A 25,341-nucleotide genomic window follows, 5' to 3' on the forward strand; every position below is an offset into this window, starting at 1 on the left:
ACAAGAGCCTAATCTGTCCTGTTTACACTGTATCTCTAGCACTAATCACAGTATACAGCAGACCCTTAATGAATTAATAAATGAATAAATTGTAGAACATAATTTAATCTTTCCTGATCACTCAGGTGGATTATAAAAAACCCAAATGATTGTATTTATACATTTCAGGTATACAGACTATGCGGTCTCTTCCTCATGGCTCTAGAATGCTATACATTTCAAGTACTTGTCCCTTGACTTTTTTTCTTTCCTCTCAAACCATAAATTGTTACTTCCCACTACTTTTAAGTCTACACTTCTAGCAGATTCCAAGTACATCTAATTTGCAGCCATTTCCTGAGCTAAACAGATAAACAGAGTTATAAGAGATACAAGTGGCATAAGACCAAGTAGCTTTTGAGGACTTTCTTGAGGGGGTGGTGGTTTGGGAGGGAAGGGTGTGGTGAAGGACAGAATGGAGATGCAAAGAGACAGTCTTTTACAAGTAAACTACTTAAACATCACTGCATAATTTCTTTTGTAAACAAGACCTTTTATTTTTGCTAACTTTGGTTTATTCTGTTATATAAGTTCAAATAATTGTTAATACATGTTTCTTCATGCAAATAAAGAGTTGAAAAGAAAAATCTGAAAATAAACATTCCATTGTAAAAGGAAAGGAAAGAATCAGTTGGAAAAAAACTGGTCCAAGATACTGAGGAAAAAGTATTTGAGTTTTCATCAATTCAAGATGTAAGCTTTTTCCCATTTACAAATACATGAAAGTGGAATGTGCCTCACAATTAAGGTCTTAAATGTAAATGGCAATGTTTTTCTCTCTCAGTCGTACATAAAATAATGGTGTACCTCATAACTAATGGTACCTTAGATTTGATGAAATGCATATTATAAAAATATTTATCTATATGACTTTCTCAACTACATAATTCTTAATTACCTACTCACTATTATTAACATATTCCATCTCTCTTGCCCCACTAATATGAAAACCAAATGCTCATAGTAATGATGGTGACAGGAGATAAAATCCAGTATGAAAGGGAAAAAACAAGTAGCAATTTTGTTTCACTAAGAAATCTCACATTAAGAGATCATGGGCCTCTCCAACGAATGGGCCTAATTAAAATTCTGCTCCAGAAACTCTAGTTAAATCCCTCAGAACCCTTATCTTCTGAGGAAAGTATGTACCCTAGCTATGTTGTATGTAATCATCATAATAGTTCACAAAATTATTTATTCATTGTTGAAGAGATAGAAATGCATCTCCTCTGGTTTCCAAGGTCAATAGTCTGAGTGGTCCTGCATACTTCAGGACCATTAATTTAGAGTAATTTACAGCATTATTATTCTCTAAACGCATTACACAATTAAATATGCTTCTTGAATTACTAGCAACATAATCACTAATGTGACTTTCAACTCTAAACTAGCATAATTACAAAAACTTGAAATTTTTCATTTATACACAACTGTAAAAATTAGATACACTAAGTCTGATCTTCATACAAAATAAAAACTCTCCAAAAAACTTACATACCTTTTGTTACTTTTTCTCCCTCAAAGGCAAAAATGTAAACCAATTGCTTCTAGAAATGATTAAGTTATTACTATTCTTATTAAGTTACTATTATTCTTAAATATTTTCTCTTAAAATAACAGGTAAACATCAGAAGAAATATTTCCACTAGGGCAAAAGAACAAAAGAACAGAAGTCAATGAGAAACAAGTCCTAGAAAATATGCAAAAAAACAATCATCTCGGTTGACAAAAGATATTTTGAGGGGATAATTAAATGTGAATGTTGATCTGATAACCATAATTACAGAGTAAAACCACTAACAAATTACTTTTTGTTTTTAGTACTTACCTTTGTCTGGGAACTATGAAGAGCGCCCGTACCAGCTTCTTCCTATTTGCTTTTGTATTCATGTTCATGCAAAAATCCATTGCTGCCTATGGGAGAAAAAGCAAACTTTTTTCCTTAAAAAACTTTTTTGATTTAGCTAATGAAAGCAGAAACCCTCCATGCTACAAAGGACTTCTATGTGTTCCTAAATATTTCAAAATGGTTTTAGAACACTGGTATTATAAGCATATGCCAAATTAAAGGATCACTGAACTTAAACTATCCTCTCCTTTCAGATCTCAAAATACATGTTTCATAAACTTTTTTTTTAATGTATTTATTTATTTACTTACTTACTTATTTTGAGAGAGAGAGAGAGAGAGAGAGAGACCGAGTGTGAGCAGGGGAGAGGCAGAGAGAGAGGGAGACACGGAATCCGAAGCAGGCTCCAGGCTTTGACCTGTCAGCACAGAGCCCGATGCGGGGCTTGAACTCGTGGATCATGACCCAAGCCAAAGTCAGACACTGAACCAAATGAGCCACCCAGGCGCCCCTCATAAACTTTTTAATTGCAACCTAGTGTTAAAAACAGAACCCCAAGTGGGTAGACTGAAGACCTACCATGAACTATCTGGAAAATAACTGTATGAAATGTGTAATTAATGCCTTTGACCTCATTGAAGTCAAGTAATATCAGAAAAAAAACTCTGATAGAATTAGAAAGTAGCAATAATAGTTACCAGGAGCCAAGAAAATTATTAATGCTAATAACAATAATAAAAAAGGAGCAAAGATAAACTGGAAATGAAAAGAAGGCATACATTATTCTCAGGAATATGTAAGAATAAATGCCCCAACATTGACGAAAAAGATTTAGTTTAGTGTCAACAATCAGACTTGACAATTTAAACTAAAGAAACCACATCGCAATATTGTAATAAATGCCCACTATTAATAAATACAACTATTATTTAGTGTAGCAATCCACCATTCTATGCTACAGATCAAAAAAAAGTGTTCAATATTTCATCAATATGTCTAACATATAAGCGTAAAAGAAAAGCTAGAAGAGATGAACATTCTGGAAAGCCACTGGAAAACAAAATATGAGTAATTTTTAAAATACGGTATTTTTAGGGGCGTCTGGGTGGCTCACTTGGTTGAGCTTCCGACTTCGGCTCAGGTCATGATCTTGCGGCTTGTGAGTTCGAGCCCCGCATCGGGCTCTGTGCTGACAGCTCAGAGCCTGTGGCCTGCCTCAGATTCTGTGTCTCCCTATCACTCTGCCCTAACCCACTCGCATTCTGTCTCTCTCTCAAAAATAAATAAGCATTAAAAATAAATAAATAAATAAATAAATAAATAAATAAATAAATAAATAAAATACAGTATTTTTAAAACCCAGGCATGTATATTTTTAAAATGTTAAAGATTTTCAGTTTATTGTTTGATATTTCATTTAAGAAAAATAACAAGTTTAAGTTATAATTTAAAAAAGAATAGAGGCGCCTGTGTGGCCCAGTCGGTTAAGCATCAGACTTAATTTCGGCTCAGGTCATGATCTCACAGTTCATGAGATCGAGCCCCATGTCCCATCAGGTTCTGTGCTGGCAGCATGGAGCCTGCTTGGGATGCTCTTTCTTCCCCTCTTCCCCCCCCCCCCCTTGCTGTGCTTTCACTCTCTCTCATTCTCTCAAATAAATAAAATAAATAGGAATAAACTACCTTTAAATATACTTCTGAGGATCTCAAATATTGTCCTTCCATAGGCTCATATGTAATGATTATTTTATCATTAATCCCAATTTCTAATCTGATAATCTCTTGATTATCAGATGCAAATAGAAGATCCATAGAGTTCCCTGAACTATAAAGGATTTCTACTCTTCACTATAGACAGAATATACTGTAACACCTCCTATTTGGTTAAATCTTTTGATGAAATAAATGGCACAACTAACACGGACTAGATTCAAATTCAGGAAACTGACTCACACTGGAAGTATTCATCAAGATCGAAATTTTACATCAACAATTAGTCAAGAGAGTAAAATCAATTTAAATCTTTCTTCTGCAGGGTGCCTGGGTGGCACAGTCAATTAAGCATCTGACTCTTGGTTTCAGCTCAGATCATGATCTTGGGTTCATGAGTTCAAACCCTGCATCAAGCTCCATGCTGGCAGTGCGGAGCATGCTTGGGATTGTCTCTCTCCCTCTCTCTCTGCACCTCCTCTGCTCATGACTGATCTCTCTCAAAATAAATAAATATTTTAAAAATTTTTTTTAATTAAAAAAATAGTAATAAATTTTTCTTAACGCTTGTAAAAAGAATGTAATAAATGTTATTAAAGCTTACATTTTATAACATTAAAGATTACAGCTAATTAAAATAACAAAGAGAAAATATAAAAGTATAACACATTTTCCTTCAAGCAATTCACCCATATGAAACACTGAAAAATTCTGGACCTAATACAAAAACCCCAAGTCATGAAATAAAATGAAATAGGTTAACTCAGGAAATAAAATAGGTTAACACTGGAAAACTTCTCACACAAACATGGGAAAAAACCTCAAAGCAAAATTTGTGATGATATTAAGAAAAATTTTAAATAGCTAATATTGGGTATATTTCACCATAAATTAGAAAACATGAAAAATAAAATGTATTTCAATAACTACTTTAGAACACTATCCTTTAAAATACATAAGTAGTTTGCATATTCTATCTAAATAAATTTTATGAAGACAGAGAAGGCAATATTCACTTCACCTACCACAATAATCAAAGGTCAGTTAGGGAACAAACCTACAACGTTCAAAAATCTCCACAGATTAGGAGTCCCTAAAGCATGTCAATGTTTGGCACACAGTAGGGATTTAATAAATATATGCAATAAATAAACAAAAGATGACATGAGTAGAAAAACTGCCAGAATGAATAAATTTCAGAAAACTACAAAGAAAAAAGCTTCATGTGTATATGAATTCCTAGACTTAACCAGTCCTGTCCTATGGGGAGAAAGAAGCAAAGAGGTCGCCCTGATGGTATCTGTCTGGGTAACAACAGCTAAGTGACAACTCAATAAGCAGTATTTTGAAAGCTGTTTCAAAACATTTTAGGTCAATGTAAGACAATCCAGCAATCATTTCTTATTTTATTTAGTAAAAATACATTCTTATAATCATCAAATATATGCAGAAATAAACTACCATGAATGACATTACCCATAGAAAGTTACTTAAAAAAAATCTTCACTCTGATTTCTATATTGTTACCTAATTACTGAGTTCAAACAAGTCTTGGATTTTTCTACCTGTTTCCCAAGTACCTTTCCCTCTTAAGCCAATTGCACCTTTGTAAATGTATATGGGAAGAAATTCCCTTCATGAAGAAGTGGACTCCCAGGGGAACCCACTGGGGTCCAACAGGGAAGAGTGGCCCCTATTTTCCACCTGACTCTGAGAGTCAACTTCGAATTGAATATATAGTCATTACTGGCAACAGCTCTTAATACTGAACTGGGCGCTAAAGGATACTTTTCAGTACACACTTGGAACAATAACACTACTAGTATACAAAACCGATGAGACCCTTTCCACCTTCAGTTTTCATGATGATGCTCAAAATGGGGTACAGGGGTAGAGCAGAGTATCAAGATTTCTCTTTCATCCTCTCATATGAATGAATATATGAAAATCTGGCAAGGGAAAGATTCAATCATATTTCAAACTTACTAAGTTTTTGAAACCCATACATTGATTTAATCATTCCAAGAAGTAAACCAACTTGGAAACAGTTTTTCAAGCCTGCTCGATTACACAAATAGTTACTGAAATACATCTAAATTATTTGAAGAAGGACTAAACGAGTTCAAAGTTGAAAAATAACCTAACTTCTATAATTCTCTATAGGAAACCATCAAAGCATTATGAGGGAAAAAAAAAATTAAGTATAATAAACTTTGACAAAAAAAATGGTTTAAAGCAACAATTTTCAAACTTTAGGTTTGAAACTTTAGGTTTGAGCCCTTTACTTTATACTCTCAAAAATATTAAGAACCCTAAAGAATTTTATTTATATGGGTTACATTTATCAACATTTACTGTACTAGAAATTAAAACTAAAAGACTTTTAAAATATTAATTCACTTAAAAATACCAACAAACCTATTAGTTGTTACTTTTTTGGGAAATAACTATATACTTTTCAAGATGAAAAAAAATTTAGTGACAAAAGTACTTTTTTCGAAGTTAGCTAGACTTTTGTGTCTACTTATGCATTTAATCTGTGGTGATTTGTTTTTTTGGATGAAGTAAATAAAGAAAATCCAGCTTCACACATATACATAGCTGAAAAAGGGAGGTGTATTTTAATAGGTGTATTTTAATATACTTTCCAGTAATCATAGATATTCTTTGATACTACACCAAAACTTGACAAGTGACAGTTTTTTAAGGGCTAGAAATCAATTTTTCATGCCATGTTACATTAAAATCCACTGGCCTATCTTGTACTTTTGAATGCATCTTTGATACCCAAGCAAGATTCTGTTAACAATGTGTAGGGGTCACTGAGAACAATGGTTCACTGAGCTGTGCAGATGTTCCACACACATACACGACATTTTAGAACTGTATTATTTAATATCACTGCCAATCTCCTCAATAAAGTCTCTTCAGAAAAGAATTGGGAAGGTATCAAATTTATGGTGGCAGTTTCCAAAATTCTAACTTCTGTTGAAAACTCAGATTTGTTCATTGGTAATACTTTGTTGTTTTCCTTGAAGTGAGAGGTGCACTTCGTTCGTGTTAGAAAATGGTCTGCTAAATACCCAAGGTTGAATAACCACAGTTTGCCCACTGGTTATTTAAGTACTTTTTCCAAGTAAAAATGGTATTCCATGAAAAAAGCAACTAGTTGAGCTTGCAACTCAAACTATCACACAAGTGGTTTTTCTCAAGACAACCTTGAGACAGCAAAAGTGCCTTACACGCCATTCCCATTTTTTCAGATTAAAAGGATGTGCGCTCAAAGGTTGAAATGAAATAAAATTACAAATTTTGATGGAGTCATCAAGGAGATTCTTAAGTGAAAGCAGCACTCTTTTTTTAATTCATGGCAGTGAAGAATACAAAGGCTATAGTTTGCTACCACTGCACCCACTAATGCCAAATTGCCGGCTGCTTTTGCAAATGTCAAAGACAATGAAAAGGTGGAGGATAGAACCCTAGTATTAGTATGAAAGTTTTAACCTTAAAAACGTCATGAAAGCACCTCAGAAGACTCACTCCAAGAACTGACAAAACATACTTTAAGAACTTCTGGTCTAAAACCATATTTTCCAAACTCTGGGGTCCCTATGTAAAGGGGAGAAGTGTCACGCCAACAGGATTCTAGACACCATTCCAGACTATAACAAATAGTTCTCAACTCAGAGAACACTTACAAATTGGCTCCAATCTTCTATGTTTATTTTGTATTCTCATATAAGATTCCATTTGAAGAAATGGTTCATTCTATGGCTAAAATAGTCCAAAACCCACAGACATTCCTAATTAGAGCTATCCTACAAGGTTTATGTGCTTGCATAAAGTTAAACAGACAATTATACCTTGTCTATCAGATCTCGGTTGACACAGTTGGGCAACTGCTGTAGGAAAGCATCTACTATGAGCTTGAGATGAGATCCAGTGCTGGCTTCTTCATCCTCTTGTTCTAATATAAAATTAGTGTTTAAATAGGTTAAAAAAATACAGAGAGACAATCTAAGAATATAAACATTCAATTGTAAGTTTTCTGGGAAATAATCTAGAGCTTTTCTAACTTGTGAAAAAATAAAGCCTTTTTTGAGCTATTACCCTGAAGTTTGGATATCTCTAGAAGCATAACCCAAAGTCATTACAGTCTTGCAGATGCTGAATATGAAAAGGCAAACTTTTGCACCAGACACAAAAACTTAAAAACAATTGCCCTTAGTTTGACAGTAAGTTTGTTATTTTTATCTGCTGAGCATCTCTTCCCCCATGTCTTCAAGTGACAGCACTCCCATCACCTGCTCGCCTTTGAAGGCAACCCATGGGACTGTGACAGGGAAGGGCACTGCTAAAGCACAGCACACCACCTTCCTCTCAGCCACAGGCAGTCATGACACAGAGCCAGATCCTTCCATGACACTTAAGTACTGACAGTGAGAAAGGAGAACCTCTGATGTCACTGGTAGGAAGGATTTGGGCCTAGAGCAGCCTCCAGCCATGCCCACTGTCCCTTTCAGGATAAAGAGAAAAGAAAATCTGCAGGAGCAAACAACGAAGCCAATACATAAATATGCACGCAATACTGACAGAAGGTATCCTTCTAATTAAAAAAATCCTAATAAATGGATAACGAAGATGTGGTACACATATAACATGGAATATTATCAGCCTTAAAAAAGAATGAGATCTTGCCATGTGCAACAACATGGATGGACCCAGAGAGTATTATGCTAAATGAAATTAGACAGAGAAAGACAAATACCTTGGGATTTCACTCATATGTACAATTTAAGAAACAAATGAACAAAGACAAAAGAGACAAACAAACAAAAAAAAGACTCTCAAATACAGAGAATTGCTGTCTGGTGGTTGCCAGAGGGGAGGTAGATGGGGAGGCAGATGAAACAGATAAAGGGGATTAAGAGTACATTTATTGTGATGAACACTGAGTAATATACAGAATCACTGAATTATTACATTGTACACCTGAAAACCATGTAACACCATATGTTAATTATACTTCAATTAAAAATGTCCTAACTAATAAACTCAATAGAAGTATTTAGGAAACAATTAATAGTATAACATTTTTATTATTAAATATAAAACATTACTCAATTATAAAGACAGATGTAAGTATAACAGATCAACTAATATATTAGTTGTCTTTTTATAATTCAGCCATTTTAGAGTAACTTTTAAATACCTTTATGTTAAGACTGTAAAGATTAGGGGCACCTGGGTGGCTCAGTCGGTTGAGCGTCCGACTTCAGCTCGGGTCCTGGGCTCGCTGTTCAGGAGGTTCAAGCCCCACATGGGGCTCTGTGCTGACAGCTCAGAGCCTGGAGCCTGCTTCTGATTCTATGTCTCCCTCTCTCTCTGCTCCTACCCCACTTGCAGTCTATCTCTCTCTCTCTCTCTCTCAAAAATAAAGATTAAGAAAAAATTTTTAAAAAACAAAAAAACAAAACAATAAAAAAAAGGACTGTAAAGATTATACCACAGAATTAAAGTAAATTCAGGACAAACTACCAAGTAAAGAAGTGTAAGAAATATCTATTAAGAAGATATTTAGAATGTAGATGATCATTAAAGCATATAGTCACATTATATGGGACATGTGGTGTTTCTGTTCTAAATCCTAAAATCCAAAAAAGTGAAGGCCTAGAAACAACAAGAAAAAAAGGAATTACAGAGTAAAGATCTATATTCTTAACGAGGGGTTCTGTGTATAAAGCTTAGTTAAAAATTAAATCGTTAGTGGGGTGCCTGGGTCACTCAGTTCGTTAAGCATCCGACTTCAGCTCAGGTCATGATCTCATGGTTTGTGAGTTCAAGCCCCACATTAGGCTCTCTGCTGACAGCTCAGAGCCTGGAGCCTGCTTCGGATTCTGTGTCTCCCTCTCTCTCTGCCTCTCCCCTGCTCATGCGGTTTCTCTCTCTCAAAAATAACATAAACATTAAAAAAAATTTTTTTTAATTAAATTGTTAGCAATATAGCGCTTACCTTGCTCATCAAGAAGTTTCTTTGTAAGATCCTCAGCTTCATCTCCACCTTCTAATTCCAAGGTATCATCATTAATTTCTAGGTTCTCCAACTCAAGTTCCAAATCTTCAGGATTCGGTACCTCCTTATTATCTTTAGGTTCTTTTGCCTCTATTTGAAAACAAAGAATCAGTATCTCTGAATTAAAAGTCATACTGAAATCCTGACACAAAAAATAGGTAAGGATTCATAAAATCTGCATCATTTGTTCTGGAACCTATATATATACCTGGTAACAAATCTGAGCGTATATTTAATATACTCAGATTTTGTAAAATGTAGTATACTCATTGAGAACAAAAACCATAACTTCTTTGATTCAATATGCCATCTATTTACTGAAGGGATGGAAGGAAGGAAGGAAGGAGACGTACACGGTGTGAAGAATTGTAGTAAAGATGAGAAGAAAATAAAGTTGATTAGATAAAGTGGACTCAGATTAAGATGGGTCCCAAACTCCACCATGACAAGTTCAGACTTTCTCTTTTATGCAGTATGAGCTTTACTCAATCATGAGCAGAAGATAACATTTAAAAAAATTTTTAATGTTTATTTTTATGAGAGTGTAAGTAAGGGAGGGGCAGAGAGAGAGGGGCCAAAGGATCCAAAGCTGGCTCTGCGCTGATAGCAGCAAGCCCATTGTGGGGCTCAAACTCATAAACCGTAAGATCATGACCTGAGCCAAAGTCAGACACTCAACAAACTAAATCACCTAGGCACCCCCAGGAGGTAACATAGAAACCTGAGGCGATATGAAGGGGCGCCTGGGAGGCTCAGGTGGTTAAGTGTCCGACTCTGGCTCAGGCCATGATCTCACGGTTTGTGAGTTCCAGCCCTGTGTCAGACTCTGTGCTGACAGCCTGCTCCAGATTCTGTGTCTCCCTCTCTCTTTGCCCCTCCCCCACATGCACTCTGTTTCTCTCTCAAAAATAAGTACACATTAAAAAAAAATTAAATGTGAAGTGCTGTGAAAACTAACTTACCAACAATATACAAGATAAATTAGAAAGAAAGGAAAGATTAGATGTGAAAAGACCAATCAGGGAAACATCCTTATGATTTAGATGTCAGGGGTTAGAAGAAACAAGCAAAATGGCTAGCAGTTGGTAATAAGGCTCAATAAAAAAGATAAAAAAGAAAGAGGAACTAAACCCAATTTCAACAAGATTGCCATAATGTTGATCATTATTTCCAGGTGATAGGTAACCACCAGTTCACTATACTAGCCTTGCTTTTGTGTTTGAACATTTTCATAAATAAAAAACCAAACAATCCTAAATTCAAGACTTTATGCTTAAGAGTGGTAGACTTATAGTGTTGACTAAAATTATTATATTTCTCACCCTCATCTTCTAATCTCATAATTTCTGCATCGAAAGCAGAAATGTTTCACTGATAAATGACACCACACCATATTCGGAAGAATCAAAGCTTTAACTAGTAAGGACTGGTTTTGCTGCCTCTATTGGAGGCAGACTTTTCTCATTCATTAACCTTTTCAACTAACACTTAAATTCCTACTACATGCTAACTACTGTTCTAAACAATAAGGATACAACTTTGCACCAGATGAAAACCCTGCCCACATGGAGCATACACTCACACTCACTCCCCAGCGATCTCTAACATCTGCCTATCAAAAGCCCAATGATCAGCTACTATGTATTCAAAACTATGCCAAGCTGCTGAATATTCACAAAAAGCTTAAAATGTGACCCTTGCACTCAAGAAATGTACAATCTACCCAAGGAAATTAAGCCGATTTACATGAGAGACTCAGAGGGGTATGGGAAGGGGAGGAGAGGACCCCAAGCAGAAAACAGAACAATGAATGAAGGCCATGAAGCAAGAGAAATGGTCTGTTGCAGACACTGAAAAGAAAAAAGTAAGAGTAATGTGGTATCAGATAGTGGAAAGGAAGACCTAAACCAAACTATGCAGGGCTCAAGAGACCATGTTAAGTTTACATTATATTCCAAATAAACGCAAATCCATTAGAAGACATTAGAGTAAAATTAATTTTTTAGAATGTATAAAAGGCAGCAAAAGCGTATCCAGGGCAGCCAGGGAGGAAGTATCACATAGTGGCCCACGTTCAGAGGTGATGGCACCTGAGGTTAGAACAGTAGCTGTAAGGATAAAACCAATCTGAGATATATTTAAAAGGTTGAATTAACTAGATTACTAAAGCGACTGCTCCCTCCTCTTCTATCTGACCCTGAAAAACACTGACACTTAAAAGGGCAAATGAAAGTGGAAGCTGAAGATAAAAACAGTAAGAAAAGCCAGGAAGGGTTAGTGCCACAGAAGCCATGGAAAGGAAATGCCCCACAAAGGAAATAGTAAACTGTGCTGCATGGTTTGAGAAATCAAATGAGACAAAGACTGGAAACTGCTCATGAGACACAGCAACATGAAAATGATGGTAACTTTGGCAAAAACAGTTTCAGGGTAGAGGAGAGGTTGAAGCCAGATTGGAGCAGACTAAAGGAGGAAGTAAGAAAGTGAAGAATCTACACATAGCCAATTCTTTCAAAAGGACTGCTTAAAAAAAGATAGATGGAAAGAGATGAGAGACCCAGGAGGTGTCAGAGTATTCACAACTTGTTTGATCTGTTTTGTTTTTTAAAGATGAGAATATTTGAATGCTGAGATTACAGATCCAGTAGAGAAAAGGACAGAGAGACCGAGAGTTTGATACCAAAGAAATCAAAAAAGGATGGATGATGGACTGTAATAGGGTTCGAAAGAAAGAGGGCGACAAGATTCAGAGCAGTAAGATGAACTGGCCTTTAACAGAAGGTATAAAAGTTCACCTTATCACCCAGGGAAGAAACGTTTTAGAAGCCCTAAGACAGGTAGATTTATAAATCAGAAGGGGCACAATGTTGAAGGAGTTCTATGTGATGGCTTCTATCTTCTCTATGAAGTACTAGAGTGCACATGATTATCTGCTAAGCTGGGAAGCCGAATGAAACTGGAGAAAGAATGAAAATGTGTTTGGAGTATGGGAGAGTTAGCTGAGGACAAAGATGTTGTCAAGTTTCCATTCACTGTTGGGGACCTGGTTGAGGTTGGTGACCACGAATTTATCAAGTTCTCAAGCTATCTAACTGACCTTCTATATCTAGGAGAGCATAACAGTTTGGATACAGAAACCAGTATGTTGGATGACTGAGTTCAGCCAAGGTTGAACTTGACAGGCATATATAAATGAAAGACAGAAAGAGAAAGAATGTACAAGAGAAATACTAAAGATGAATACCTGAATGCAATCTAGAAAAAAAGGTAAATGAAAGCAGGTAGAGACTAATGGAATGGAAAAAAACAAAATTAAGGGAGCCACACAATGGACTAGAGGTCTCAGAGAAGCACAGTAAGAGGGGCAATGAAGGGATCTGAGAAAGTAAGCTGCAAGGACAGAGAAATATTAAAGTTAGAGATTTCAGGGTGGTGCAGTTTGGGAAGACTATTAGTATTTATTTATTTATTTTTAGTGTTTATTTACTTTTGAGAGAGACAGAGAGACAGAGCATGAGAAGGGGAGGGGAGGGGCAGAGAGGGATGGAGACACAGGATTCAAAGCAGGCTCCAGGCTCTGACCTGTCAGCACAGCAGGGTCCGAACTCACAAACCCTGCGTTCATGACCTGAGCTGAAGTCGGATGCTTAACCAGCTGAGCCACCCAGGCGCCCCATGGGAAGATTAATTTTCTATCATGCTGGTAAGAATGAAAGGCAGTGAGAGATTCCTTAAGTTCAAACCAGTTACTGGTGGAAACTGTCCTATAATTTTTTATCCACAAAATACCTCTACCAAATACAAGGGCATTTTCTTTCTTTTGAAGTTCAACTATTTAGTCAGTCACCAAATCTGATTTATTCATTCTTGATTATCTGTATGTGAGACCATATCCCTTTCTTTTCATTCTTGTTACTGCTCCTATAACAGACCTCTTAACATTACTAAAACAGAAACCCAGCCAGTCCACACCATATTTCCACTTTACTTTATGTTGTATGTCACTGACTAGAGTAAACTTTAACAGAAAGTAACCAGAGTAACAGTAAGCTACTTATTGATCACAGCTATGCATCCATGTTATACAAACTTCAATTAAATGGTATTCACGGTTTATAGCAAGATAGTCCAAACCAATTTCCCCTACTCTCCTATTTATTACATCTTCTAAAAAGACAAAATGAATTATTTGATCCTTACTTCCTCTCCAAATATACTCAATCATTTCCAGCTTCAATATCTTTTTTCATGCCATTGTCTCTACTTGGAAGGTCCACGTCGTCTCTTGTCAAAACCCAAGCCAAACTTCAAAGTCTGTCACAAGTTCCATTTCTTCCAGAGTTTTATCTGATCTCCAACCATGGTTACTGCCTCCACTGTCACAGTTCTTTGTACTTTTCCTAAGGCCCCACACCTACTCTCCTTCACATTAGAATTCTTTGAGCCCTGGCTGCTCCCCACTAATGTGACCGTGAAGACCACAGACCCTGGGTTCATATTTGTCTCTCCCATGGCTCTCAGTACATTATCTCACATGAGAGGATGAGGTCCTACACCCACTTCTCAAAGAGAAACAAATATCAGAACCCTTCAAGTAAGTCAAACTTGCATGATGATACGAAAAACCTAGACCATGGTAAAAATGACACAAATTTTTCAAATCCTTAAAACTGTAAGAATTATTGAGGTGACTAATATTTTAGAAACTATTCCTCACTCGGGACTTCAACTCTATACATGAGAAGATACCTTCTGAAAAATTTTAACTGACAAAACTGGGTAGGAGGCATCTAAAATGAGCATTATATATATATTTTTTTCCCTATATTTTTTGACATATTTCAAATATTTCAACACTATTCTTCAAAAAATATAAAGTAAAATTTACCTTAAGGTAAGAACGTCTTTGATTTTCAAAGTACCACAGGGGCCCCTTGTAAGGTGTTCTCACCATAGGATGACCCCAACTACCTTTTTCACAATAATACCCTAATTTTCAATGTATTTTAACTTAGATTCTGAAGGATGTTATAAAAAGTTAAGAAACGGTTTTTACTATTCTTCTTCCAATCAGTATTCTAACCAGCACCGCCCCATCCCCCATTTAATATGTTACATATGGAAAAAAAGAACAAAACTAATCCTTCAATTTTTTTTTCCCCAGTTAAAAACTTTTGTGTTTGGGTGATAATGATATGTTATTACACGTGTTACCTGTAACACATGCACCACTGTGGTGGGGATGTTGCCCATGAGGGAGGCTGTGCATGTGGGGGGGGGGGGGCGGGGGGAGGGAGGATATGGGAACTGTGTACTTTCTGCTTAATTTTGCTGTGAACCTAAAACAGCTCTAAAAAATGAAGTCTAAGGGCACCTGGGTGGCTTAGTCGGTTAAACATGTGACTTCGGCTCAGGTCATGATCTCACAGTTTGTGAGTGTGAGTCCTGTGTCAGGCTCTGTGCGGACAGCTCAGAGCCTGGAGCCTGTTTCGGACTCTGTGTCTCCCTCTCTCTCTGCCCCTCCCTCGCTCACACTGTCTCACTCTCTCTCAAAAATAAATGAAACATTTTTAAAAATTTAGATATTAAAAAAATAAATAAAATTAAATTTAAAAATTAAGTCCAACATATAAAAAAAACAGCTTTTATGCATCAAAGGATAATTGAGAAAGTAAAAAGGCGGTCTTCAGAATGGGAAAAAATATCTGGAAATCTGGTAAGGGTCTACTATCCAGAATATTTAAAAAATACTTAAAACAAAAAGATAACTCGATTGAAAAATGGACAAAGGTGGGAAGGCTGGGTGGCTCAGTCAGTTGGCCCCAGACCCTTCGTTTCAGCTCACATCATGATCTCAACAGTTCGGGAGCTCAAGCCCCATGTCAGGCTCTGTGCCAACACTGCTTGGGATTCTCCCCCTCTGCCTGCCTCTCTCATGTTTGTGTGCTCTCACTCTCAAAAATAAATAAAAACGTTAAAAAAAACTTCTAAAAAAAATGGACAAAGGATTTGTCCATGTCATTGTTTCCTCAACGAAGACAAATGGCCAACAAGCACATGAAAAGAGATTCAACATCACTAGCCATTAGGAAATGCAATCAAAACCACAATACCATTTTCACACCCACTAAGATGGTTATAATCAAAAAGAAAATCATACAATAACAAGTGTTGACAAGGATGTAGAGAAACTGGAACCCTCGTACATGGTTGCTAGGAAGGTTAAAATGGTTCAGCCACTGTGTGATGGAGTTTGGGAGTTCTAAAATTTAAGCACTGAAGTTTGTATCTCTTAATCCTGTTCACCTATTTCATCCATCCTCCCCTATGCCCACCACCAGTTTTTTAGATGTATTAATAAATCTATTTGTTTTTTTTCTTTTTCTCTTGTTTTATTTTTCAGATTCCACATATAAGTGGAATCACATGGTATCTGTCTTTGTCACTTATTTAGGTCCATCCAAGTTACTGCAAATAACAAGATTTTATTCTTTCTTATGACTAACATTTCATTTTATATATATACCACATCTTTATCTATCGATGGGCACTTAAGTTTGCTTCCACATTTTGGCTATTATAAATAGTACTGCAATAGGGGCGCCTGGGTGGCTTGGTCGGTTAAGTGTCCGACTTCGGCTCAGGTCATGATCTCACGGTCTGTGAGTTCGAGCCCCGCGTTGGGCTCTGTGCTGACAGCTCGGAGCCTGGAGCCTGTTTCAGATTCTGTGTCTCCCTCTCTCTCTGCCCCTCCCCTGTTCATGCTCTGTCTCTGTCTCAAAAATAAATAAACATTAAAAAAAATTTTTTAAATAAATAAATAAATAAATAAATAAATAAATAGTACTGCAATAAAGAGGGTGCATATATCCTTTCAAATTAGTATTTCTGTTTCCCTTGGGTAAATACCCAACAGTAGAAATCGTAGATTGTATAGTGTTCTTATTTTTAATTTTCTGAGAAAACCCCATACTGTTTTCTATAATTGTTGCACCAATTAATATTCTTACCAACAGTGTACAAAGATTCTCTTTTGTCCACATTGTCACCAATACCTGTTATTTCTTGCCTTTTTGATACTAGCCATTCTGACTGGTGGGAGGTGGTATCTCACTGTGGTTCTGACTTGTGTTTCCCTAATGAGTAGTGGTAATGAGCATCTTTTCATGTATCTATTGGCCATCTGCATGTCCTCTTAGGAAAAATGTGTACTCAGGTCCTCTGCCCATTTTTTAATCAAATGATTTGGTTTTTTGGTGTTGAGTTGTAGAAATTCTTTATATATTTTGGAATATTAACCCCTTATCGAATATATCATTTCCAAGTATCTTCTCCCATTCAGTAGTTGTTGTAATAACATTGTATGGGGACAGATGGTAACTACACTTATAGTGGTGAGCACTACACAACGTACAGAATATTCTAACCACAATGTTGTACACCTAAAACTAATATAATATTATATGTCAACTACACTTAAATTAAAACAAAAACAAAAACAGAAACAGGGGTACCTGGCTCAGTTGGTTGAGCATCCAACTCCTGTTCTCAATTCAGATTGTGATCTCACAGTTCGTGACTCTGAGCCCACGCTGGGCTTTGCACTCACAGTGCACAGCCTGCTTGGGACTCTCTGTCTCCCTCTTTCTCTGCCCCTCCCCTGCCCAAACATGTGCGCGCATGCACTCTCTCTCTCAAAAATGAATAAACATTAGGGGCGCCTAGGTGGCTCAGCTGGTTAAGCGTCCAACTTAGGCTCAGGTCGTGATCTTACACTTTGTGGGTTCGAGCCCCAAGTCGGGCTGTGTGCTGACAGCTCAGAGCCTGGAGTCTGCTTCAGATTGTGTGTCTCCCTCGCTCTCTGCCCCTCCCCTGCTCACACTCTGCCTCTCTCTCAAAAAATGAACATTAAGAAAAATTAAATGAATAAACATTTTAAAGAATGGAATTACCATATAACCCTATAATTCCTAGGTGTATACACAACAAATTGAAAATAGGGACTCAGACACAGCAGCACAAGTCACAGTGGCCAAAATGTGGAAACAGCTCAAAAGTCCACCCATGGATAAATGGAAAAATAATTTGTGATATATACACAAAATGAAATATAATTCATTCATAAGAATGGAGTATTCATAAATGCACAATGTGGTGTACCTCCAAAACATAAGTAAAAGAAGTAAGCTCAAAAGATCATACATACATCACGTGATTCCGCTTATATGATACACTAAAAATAGATAAATCCATAGACACAGAATGCAAACTGGTAGTTGCCAGGGGCTAGAGGAAGGGAGGAATGGAGAGAAACTGCTCAATGGGTACAGGAGTAATGAATGGAATGCTCTGGATGTATGTGTTATAATACTCATACATCAAAGCAAAGAATACTACTTCCTAGTTTTAGTGTAAGGCACAGAAATTACTCAACATAACCTGAAAACCAGTAGAACACAGTAATTAAGGGCCCAAGTCATTAATTAATAAGGCTGAAATTTCAGATCTACCATGCACTAGCTGTGTAAGTTACTTAACCCTGGGTAGTTACTTAACCTCTCTGTGCCACAGTTTCTTCATGAGAAAACAGGGTAACAACAGTGGCTGCCTCACAGGGTTATTATGAGAATTAAATAGTTTTTCACTTATATTTCGAAGTACTAAAATGATGTTTGGCATGAAGTGATTATCAAATAAAAATTACTACCTATTATTTTATTTTTTTTTAACGTTTATTTCTGAGAGAGAGAGAGACAGAGTGTGAGCAGGGGAGGGACAGAGAGAGAGGGAGACACAGGATCCAAAGCAGGCTCCAGGCTGTCAGCATAGAGCCCAATGAGGGGTTCAAACCCACGAACTACGAGATCATGACCTGAGCCGAAGTCAGATGCTTAACTGACTGAGCCACTCAAGTGCCCCACTAGCTATTATTTTTTTAAATGGGTTCCCTAATAAATGTATCAGAATACAAAAGTACAGGGGCGTCCGCGGGGGGGGCTCAGACGATTGAGCAGTTGAGCATCTGAATTTGGCTCAGGTCATGATCTCACGGTTTGTGAGTTCAAACCCCATATCAGGCTCTCTGCTATTAGTACAGAGTCCACTTTGGATCCTCTGTCTCCCTCGCTCTCTGACCCTCCCCCACTCATGCACACTCTCTCTCAAAAGCAAATAAACATTAAAAAAAAAAAAAAAGAATACAAAAGTACATTTAAAAACAAGTTATCTGGGGGCGCCTCTATTAGGGGACAGAGCCCCACATTGGGCTCTGTGCTGGGCATGGAGACTGCTTAAGATTTTCTCTCTCTCTCTCTCTCTCTCTCTCTCTCTCTCTCTACCCCCTCCAGACCCTCACCCCTGCTCACACCATCTCAAAAAATTTAAAAGTGAAAAAAATTATTTCACATTAACATAAATGTTTTAGCACTGCTGAAACTGTCACTTATCACCCTTTCATGCTCCTTTGCGTATTATTCTGTCATTCATTTCATCTAATGACTCAATGTTCATATTGCAAAACTAGTAACTCAACAAAAACCTTTTACAAATACTATTTTGAAACCAATTTTTACAGCACTTAATGTAAATATTTATCCTCTAGAATTTACCTTTGGAATCATCTTTGTTGGAATCTTTATTCTGACAACTTTTCTCATTATCTTTAAACAAGATGGCAGGAACAAAAGCTTTCAAATCGATGAGGTTCTCATAAAAATTCCGAGCATCTTCATCTTCCCAAATACCACCTTCCAAATCATATTCTCCAGGCTTACCAGGTGTAAAGATATCAATTCCAGGCCCATGCTCTATAATAAAATAAGCCACAGGGAATTAAAACCATTTCAGGTTTAGTGTGTAAAACCACACAGCAACAAGATATTTTATATTTTCAATTTCACAACTAATGAACCTTGAGTGTTAACAAAAGCTTCTTCAATCAACAAACACTCTGAATTGTTCACAAGACCATCTTTAACATCAAATCATAAACTGTGTTTTAAGTAAAGCTCTAAATCCGGACAAACTAGAAGACAGCATATGAGAAAGATGTTTTTTTCATAAATGTTTTAAGCAATTACTGTCAGATTAAGTAGCCATTTGATATATTAGGCCTACTTTCATGGAACTTAAAACCCAAATAAGAAATATATAAGCCTGGCCACTCCTAAAACATCCATATCTCCCACAGTATAAGGCAGATTGCTATAAATGGTCAACTGATAAAGAAATAGGAAATAATGGAAGAAAAGATGAAGAAATATACAGATATTTCAGTAGAAGACAGAAAACCATGCACACATTTGCATACATACATGCACCTACATACGCTCTACCTTTTACATACAACTAAAAATTCTTAAACTCAATCAGGAGAATTTCCAACTTCATGATCATGAGACCATTCATGAATTTATCTGTTCTCACTGTGCTTCTCTCCAAACCACAACTGTAAAGTGGAGAATGATGATGTACAGTGAAAATAACTGTAAGAAGGGTGCCTGGGTAGCCCAGTTGGTTAAGCATCCAGCTCTTGGCTTCAGCTCAGGTCATGATCTCACGGTTCATGAGTTCAAGCCCTGCATCAGGGATTTTCTCTCTCTCTCCCTCTCTCTCTGCCCCTCCCCTGTTCTCGTGCTCTTTCTCTCAAAATAAATAAGTAAACTTTTAAAAGTATTCATTTCATAAGAAGAACAAGAGCAAAAACAACAGAACGCTGGCTCCCTGATGCATTACTTATATGCCTTATACCAAATGTATTTAAAGACAAGACACTAAAACCATACACTATACGGGAAAAGAGTGATAAATTTATAACTTCTGTTTAATGAAAAATATAAACAAAAGCAAAGGACAAACTAGAAGACAATACTAGCAATATTCATACAAAGAAATTAATATCATTAATGTTCATTAATAATACCTGAGTACTGAGGTTAAGGTCCTTTTCCTATACTCTTTTACTTACCTGTTTAGGGGCTTTATTAATTTTTATATTTAAGTGTTATATTTAGTGTTTTATATTTGTGATTATGTTTTATATTTAAAGGTTTAAATGAAACAAACATTTATCATTTTCACCCATTAGATTATGTTTAACAAAGACTGATATCATTAAATGCTAACAAGACGGTAGGGAAGTAAGCACTCTCATACCTTATCTAGAATATAAATTAATACAACATTAAGGGGATGTAATCTGTCTGTACTTATCAATATTTAAATTAAGCATAATATTTGATCCCGTAAGATTCCTTCTAGGAGTTTATACCAAAGAAATAACGGAAGTGTGAAGTAAGATTCACAAAGAGGTTGACTATAGCACTGTTTGTAACAGAGCAAAAGTGGATAGAATCTAAGTATCTACCAATAAGATAACAGCTGATATTTATACACTCTGTAATATTAATCAGATGCTAAAAAAAATGACGTGTATCTATCTGAAAAGACTCAGTAGGTTCTCAAAAATATGTTATTGAAAGAGAAAAGCAAGTCATGCAAAGTAACATACTACATAAATTAACAAGCTATGTCTCAATATCTGATTATATATTTTACATAAATATTTTATATAAAAGAGAGTCTGGACAGATTCATATCCAACTGTACCACAGATACCTTGGAAAATGGAATGCATATGCTAGGAGACTTTCACTTTCCACTCTATAATATGCACGAATATTTTACATATATGAAAAATGTATTTGATAGTAATCATAAGCTGTGAAAAATCAACTTCTGAGAAGCAAACAAATGCTACCAAGTTAAAAAAAAAAGCAATAGATAATCACAGGAAACTATTTGTATTGCATGTGACAAAGAATAATTTCTTTAATATGCAAAATGCTTTTACAATTTGATTAAAGATACATAAATATTTTATTAAAATGAAAAGGAAGAGTTAAAGGATTCAAACCAGTATGTCACAGAGAAACAAACATATATAAAACAGCCAATATAAACCTAAAGAAAAGGATACTCAACCTCACTCAGAAGGTAAAAATCAACAACTACATCACAATAAGAGTGGAAGGAAACATTCATTGTCATATAGCTAGTAGCATGTAAATTTCTTTGGAAGAATAGTTATACATATTTTTAAATATGTATTTAAATATGTATACATTTTTCTAATTTTTTTAATGTTTATTTATTTTTGAGAGAGAGAGACAGAGAGTGAGTAGGGGAGGGGCAGAGAGAGATGGGGAGACAAAATCTGCACAGGCTCCAGGCTCTGAGCCATCAGCACAGAGCCCAATGTGGGGCTTGAACCCACAAACCATGAGATGATGACATGAACCTAAGTCAGACACTTAATCAACTGAGCCACCCAGGCGTCCCTAACTTTATATATTAAAACTTAAAATGCACATACCTTATGGAATTGGTGATTTACTATATTGTACACCTGAAACTAGTATTACACTGTATGTTAACTGGAATTTAAATAAAAACTTAAAACATAAGAAGTAAAATAAAAAATAAATAGTTGCAGAATAGTGTATATAATACGATCTCATTTCTGAATGGCAAGAACAGGCATTCTGATTACTGAAAAGCTGAGGCTTCTCCAGGCCAGGATGGGGTACCAGTGACCTAAAACAACTAAAAAGACCAAACAATATATACAAGTTTTTGAACACAACATCAGATAGCACAGGTAAGTGATTCCTACAGAGAAGAAACAAAAAAGTTGAGCCCAACAATTAAGTGCCCTAGCTTACTACTGCCTGGTAAGATTTTCTGGGCTACAGCCAAGTAAGGGAGAAGCAAGGCAGACCCCAGCAGTCTCCCTGAGTTGAGGACAGAGCTGAGTCTGGCAAGACTACTCTAGTCAACGTGGCTAGATATTGCAGGACACAATACCAGAGAGGAGAAAGCACGTAGACAGACCTCAAATATCAGCAGAAAGCTCCCCTTGAATGTTCAGCCGAATATTGATCAGCCCCTACCTGTGAGGGAACTGGGTGAGACTGGGAAAATAACTACTCATACTTCCAATTCATTGGAAATCAGGTAGAGTACAGAAGGATATTGCCTCTGTAATATGGAAAATTGGCCCTAGACTAACAGCTGTTCTGACCCCACCTAACAAAGCCAACCTGAAAAGGATAAAACTTTCCAAGTAGCTTAACTATGTTCCAGAATGAAGCTCAATGATATTTCTAAGAATACAAAAATATCCAGCAGTCATCCCAGTAAACATGATCAGACATACAAAGAAGTAGGAAAAAATACAAGAGCTATAGCAATCACTCAATTAAAATCAATGCAGAAATGACTTAAATGATAAAATTAGTAGACAAATTAAAACAATTATAACTATTTCCATATAGTCAACAAACTAGAAGATAAACTGAGCATGTTCAAGACCATGGAAAATATAACCAGGTTCCAGAGATAAAAACTACATTTTTATATAAGTTTAACAGTACATTAGACACTGTAAAAAGAAAGATTAATGAATTTCAAGACAGAGCAAGAGAAACTATCCAATACAAAAACAGACGAAAAAGTACCGAAGAATAAAAAAGACAACTTCAAACCACCTGAGAGTTGTAACTAAATCTCCATAGCAGGTGGAAGAATAACAGAAAACATATTTGAAGAAACAAGGGTCAAGGTTTGGGAAATTTGATGAAAATTGTAAACTCACAGATTCAGGAAGTCCAGTGATCCCAAGCACAAGAAATATACAAAAAACCACACCAAACCACATCATAATTAAGTGATAATAAAGAAATTTTAAAACAACCAGAAGAAAAATACACCATATGCAAAAAAGTATTGAAAGGAAAAAAAAGGTCACCCTAAAATTCTATACCTGGTGAAAATCTCTTTTAAAAATGATGACATAGTGGGGCGCCTGGGTGGCTCAGTCGGTTGAGCATCTGACTTCGGCTCAGGTCATGGTCTCAAAGCTCGTGAGTTCGAGCCCCACATCGGGCTCTGTGCTGACAGCTCAGAGCCTGGAGCCTGCTTCAGATTCTGTCTCCCTTTCTCTCTGCCCCTAACCCACTCACATTCTGTCTCTCTCAAAAATAAATAAACATTAAGAAAAAAAATATATTTTTAAATGATGACACAGGGCACCTGGGTGGCTCAGTTGGCTAAGCATACAACTCTCAGTTAAGCATCCAATTCTCAGTTTCAGTTCAGGTCATGATCTCATGTTTCATGAGATCAGGCCCTGCATCCGGACTCCATGCATGTGTGAGCAAGGGAGGGGTAGAGGAAGAGAAAGAGAGGATCCCAAACAGGCTCCATACTGTCAGTGCAGACCCTAGGATCATGACCTGAGCCAAGAACAAGAGTCAGACAGTTAACTGACTGAGCCACTCAGGTGCCCCATGTGGAACTTCTTTTAAAAAATAAAAAAGTTTGAGGCTCACTGATCAAGAGATATAAAAATTAGTAGGAATTATATACATAATTAAATGTAAATAAAATAAATGCATATACAGGCATGCAACACATATTTCTTATTGAGATACAAAATACAAAATAACTCTTGTGCTATAAAAAGATACCTTACAAATACTTTACTCTTAAAATTTTTAAGTGAACAGAAGTGCCAGATAGTTTGAAGATTAGTGATATATCAATACATCTACAAACATAAATATAATTCGTTCATCAAGTACTTGGTATGACAGATTTAATGTATTAAGAGCCCTACCAACTTAAGGGCAATCAAAAAAGTAACTTTAAAACACCTTTGAAATAGTATAAAAAACAACCCATCTCACAAAATGAAAATTTACCTCACAAAACAGCAAGTTTTACTTCTAAATAACAGTTTAAGATAATGTATCATTCAAAACCAACGGATTAAAAATAAGGATAAATATTGTACCTGGGTGGCTCAATTTGTTAAGTGTCTGACTCTTGGTTTCAGCTCAGGTCATGATCTCACGGTTCGTGGGTTTAAGCCCCGCACTGGGATCTGTACTGACAGTAGAGCCTGCTTGGGATTCTCTCGCTCTCCCTCTATCTGCCCCTCCCACTCTCGCTCTCTCTCTCAAAATAAATAAACTTAAAAAAAAAAAAGGAAAATATAAAAATATTAGAGGGGCACCTGGGTGGCACAGCTGGTTAAGTGTTTGACTTTTGGTTTTGGCTCAGATCGCAATCTCATAGTTTGTGAGATTGAGCCCTGTGTTGGGATCTGTGCTGACGGCTTGGACACTACTTGGGATTCTATTTCTCCCTCTCTCTCTGACCCTCTCCCATTCATGCTCTCTCTCAAAATAAATAAAATAAACTTAAAAAAAAAAAAAAAAAAAAAAAAAAAAAAAAAAACTAGAATCCCAAAGATCCAATCCACTTTATTACCTCTTTGAGAAACAAAGTGAATCTTTCTATAACCCCAGGTATGGTTTTCAGACAGGTCCCTGTTGGATATAATCCAAAGATACTTAATACAAAAGAACCCAAAAGAATACATCGTAAGATCATATGAGTTAAGTATTGTTAAGTGCCAAACCTTCTCTATTCAGAGGAGCATTTCAAGTAGTAGCTTTTCAAAGTTCTTATTAGGTCTTAATACTACTTCATTTAAAAAACTCTAAATGCATGTTGAAAACTTGAATTTTTAATGATATACATCTAAAGAAAGTAAAGATAAGGGATAGTGCTTAGTGGAAAAATCACAATGTTTTTAGGGTTATCT

At 36.3% G+C, this 25,341-nt stretch overlaps 1 protein-coding gene across 2 annotated transcripts in view; it reads right to left on the reverse strand.

Moving 5' to 3' along the window:
* UPF2 (UPF2 regulator of nonsense mediated mRNA decay) overlaps positions 1–25,341 on the reverse strand; it is a 110,308-nt gene that overhangs the window by 64,713 nt on the left and 20,254 nt on the right. For both annotated transcript variants that reach the window (XM_042944864.1, XM_042944866.1), the window contains exons 5-8: positions 19,280–19,477; positions 9,612–9,761; positions 7,462–7,565; positions 1,868–1,953 (exon numbers count right to left, since the gene is read on the reverse strand). In XM_042944864.1, coding sequence (XP_042800798.1) covers positions 1,868–1,953; positions 7,462–7,565; positions 9,612–9,761; positions 19,280–19,477 — 538 coding nt within the window. The remainder of the gene's footprint in view (positions 1–1,867; positions 1,954–7,461; positions 7,566–9,611; positions 9,762–19,279; positions 19,478–25,341) is intronic.

This window comes from Panthera leo, chromosome B4, assembly GCF_018350215.1.
Source record: "Panthera leo isolate Ple1 chromosome B4, P.leo_Ple1_pat1.1, whole genome shotgun sequence".
Lineage (NCBI taxonomy): Eukaryota > Metazoa > Chordata > Mammalia > Carnivora > Felidae > Panthera > Panthera leo.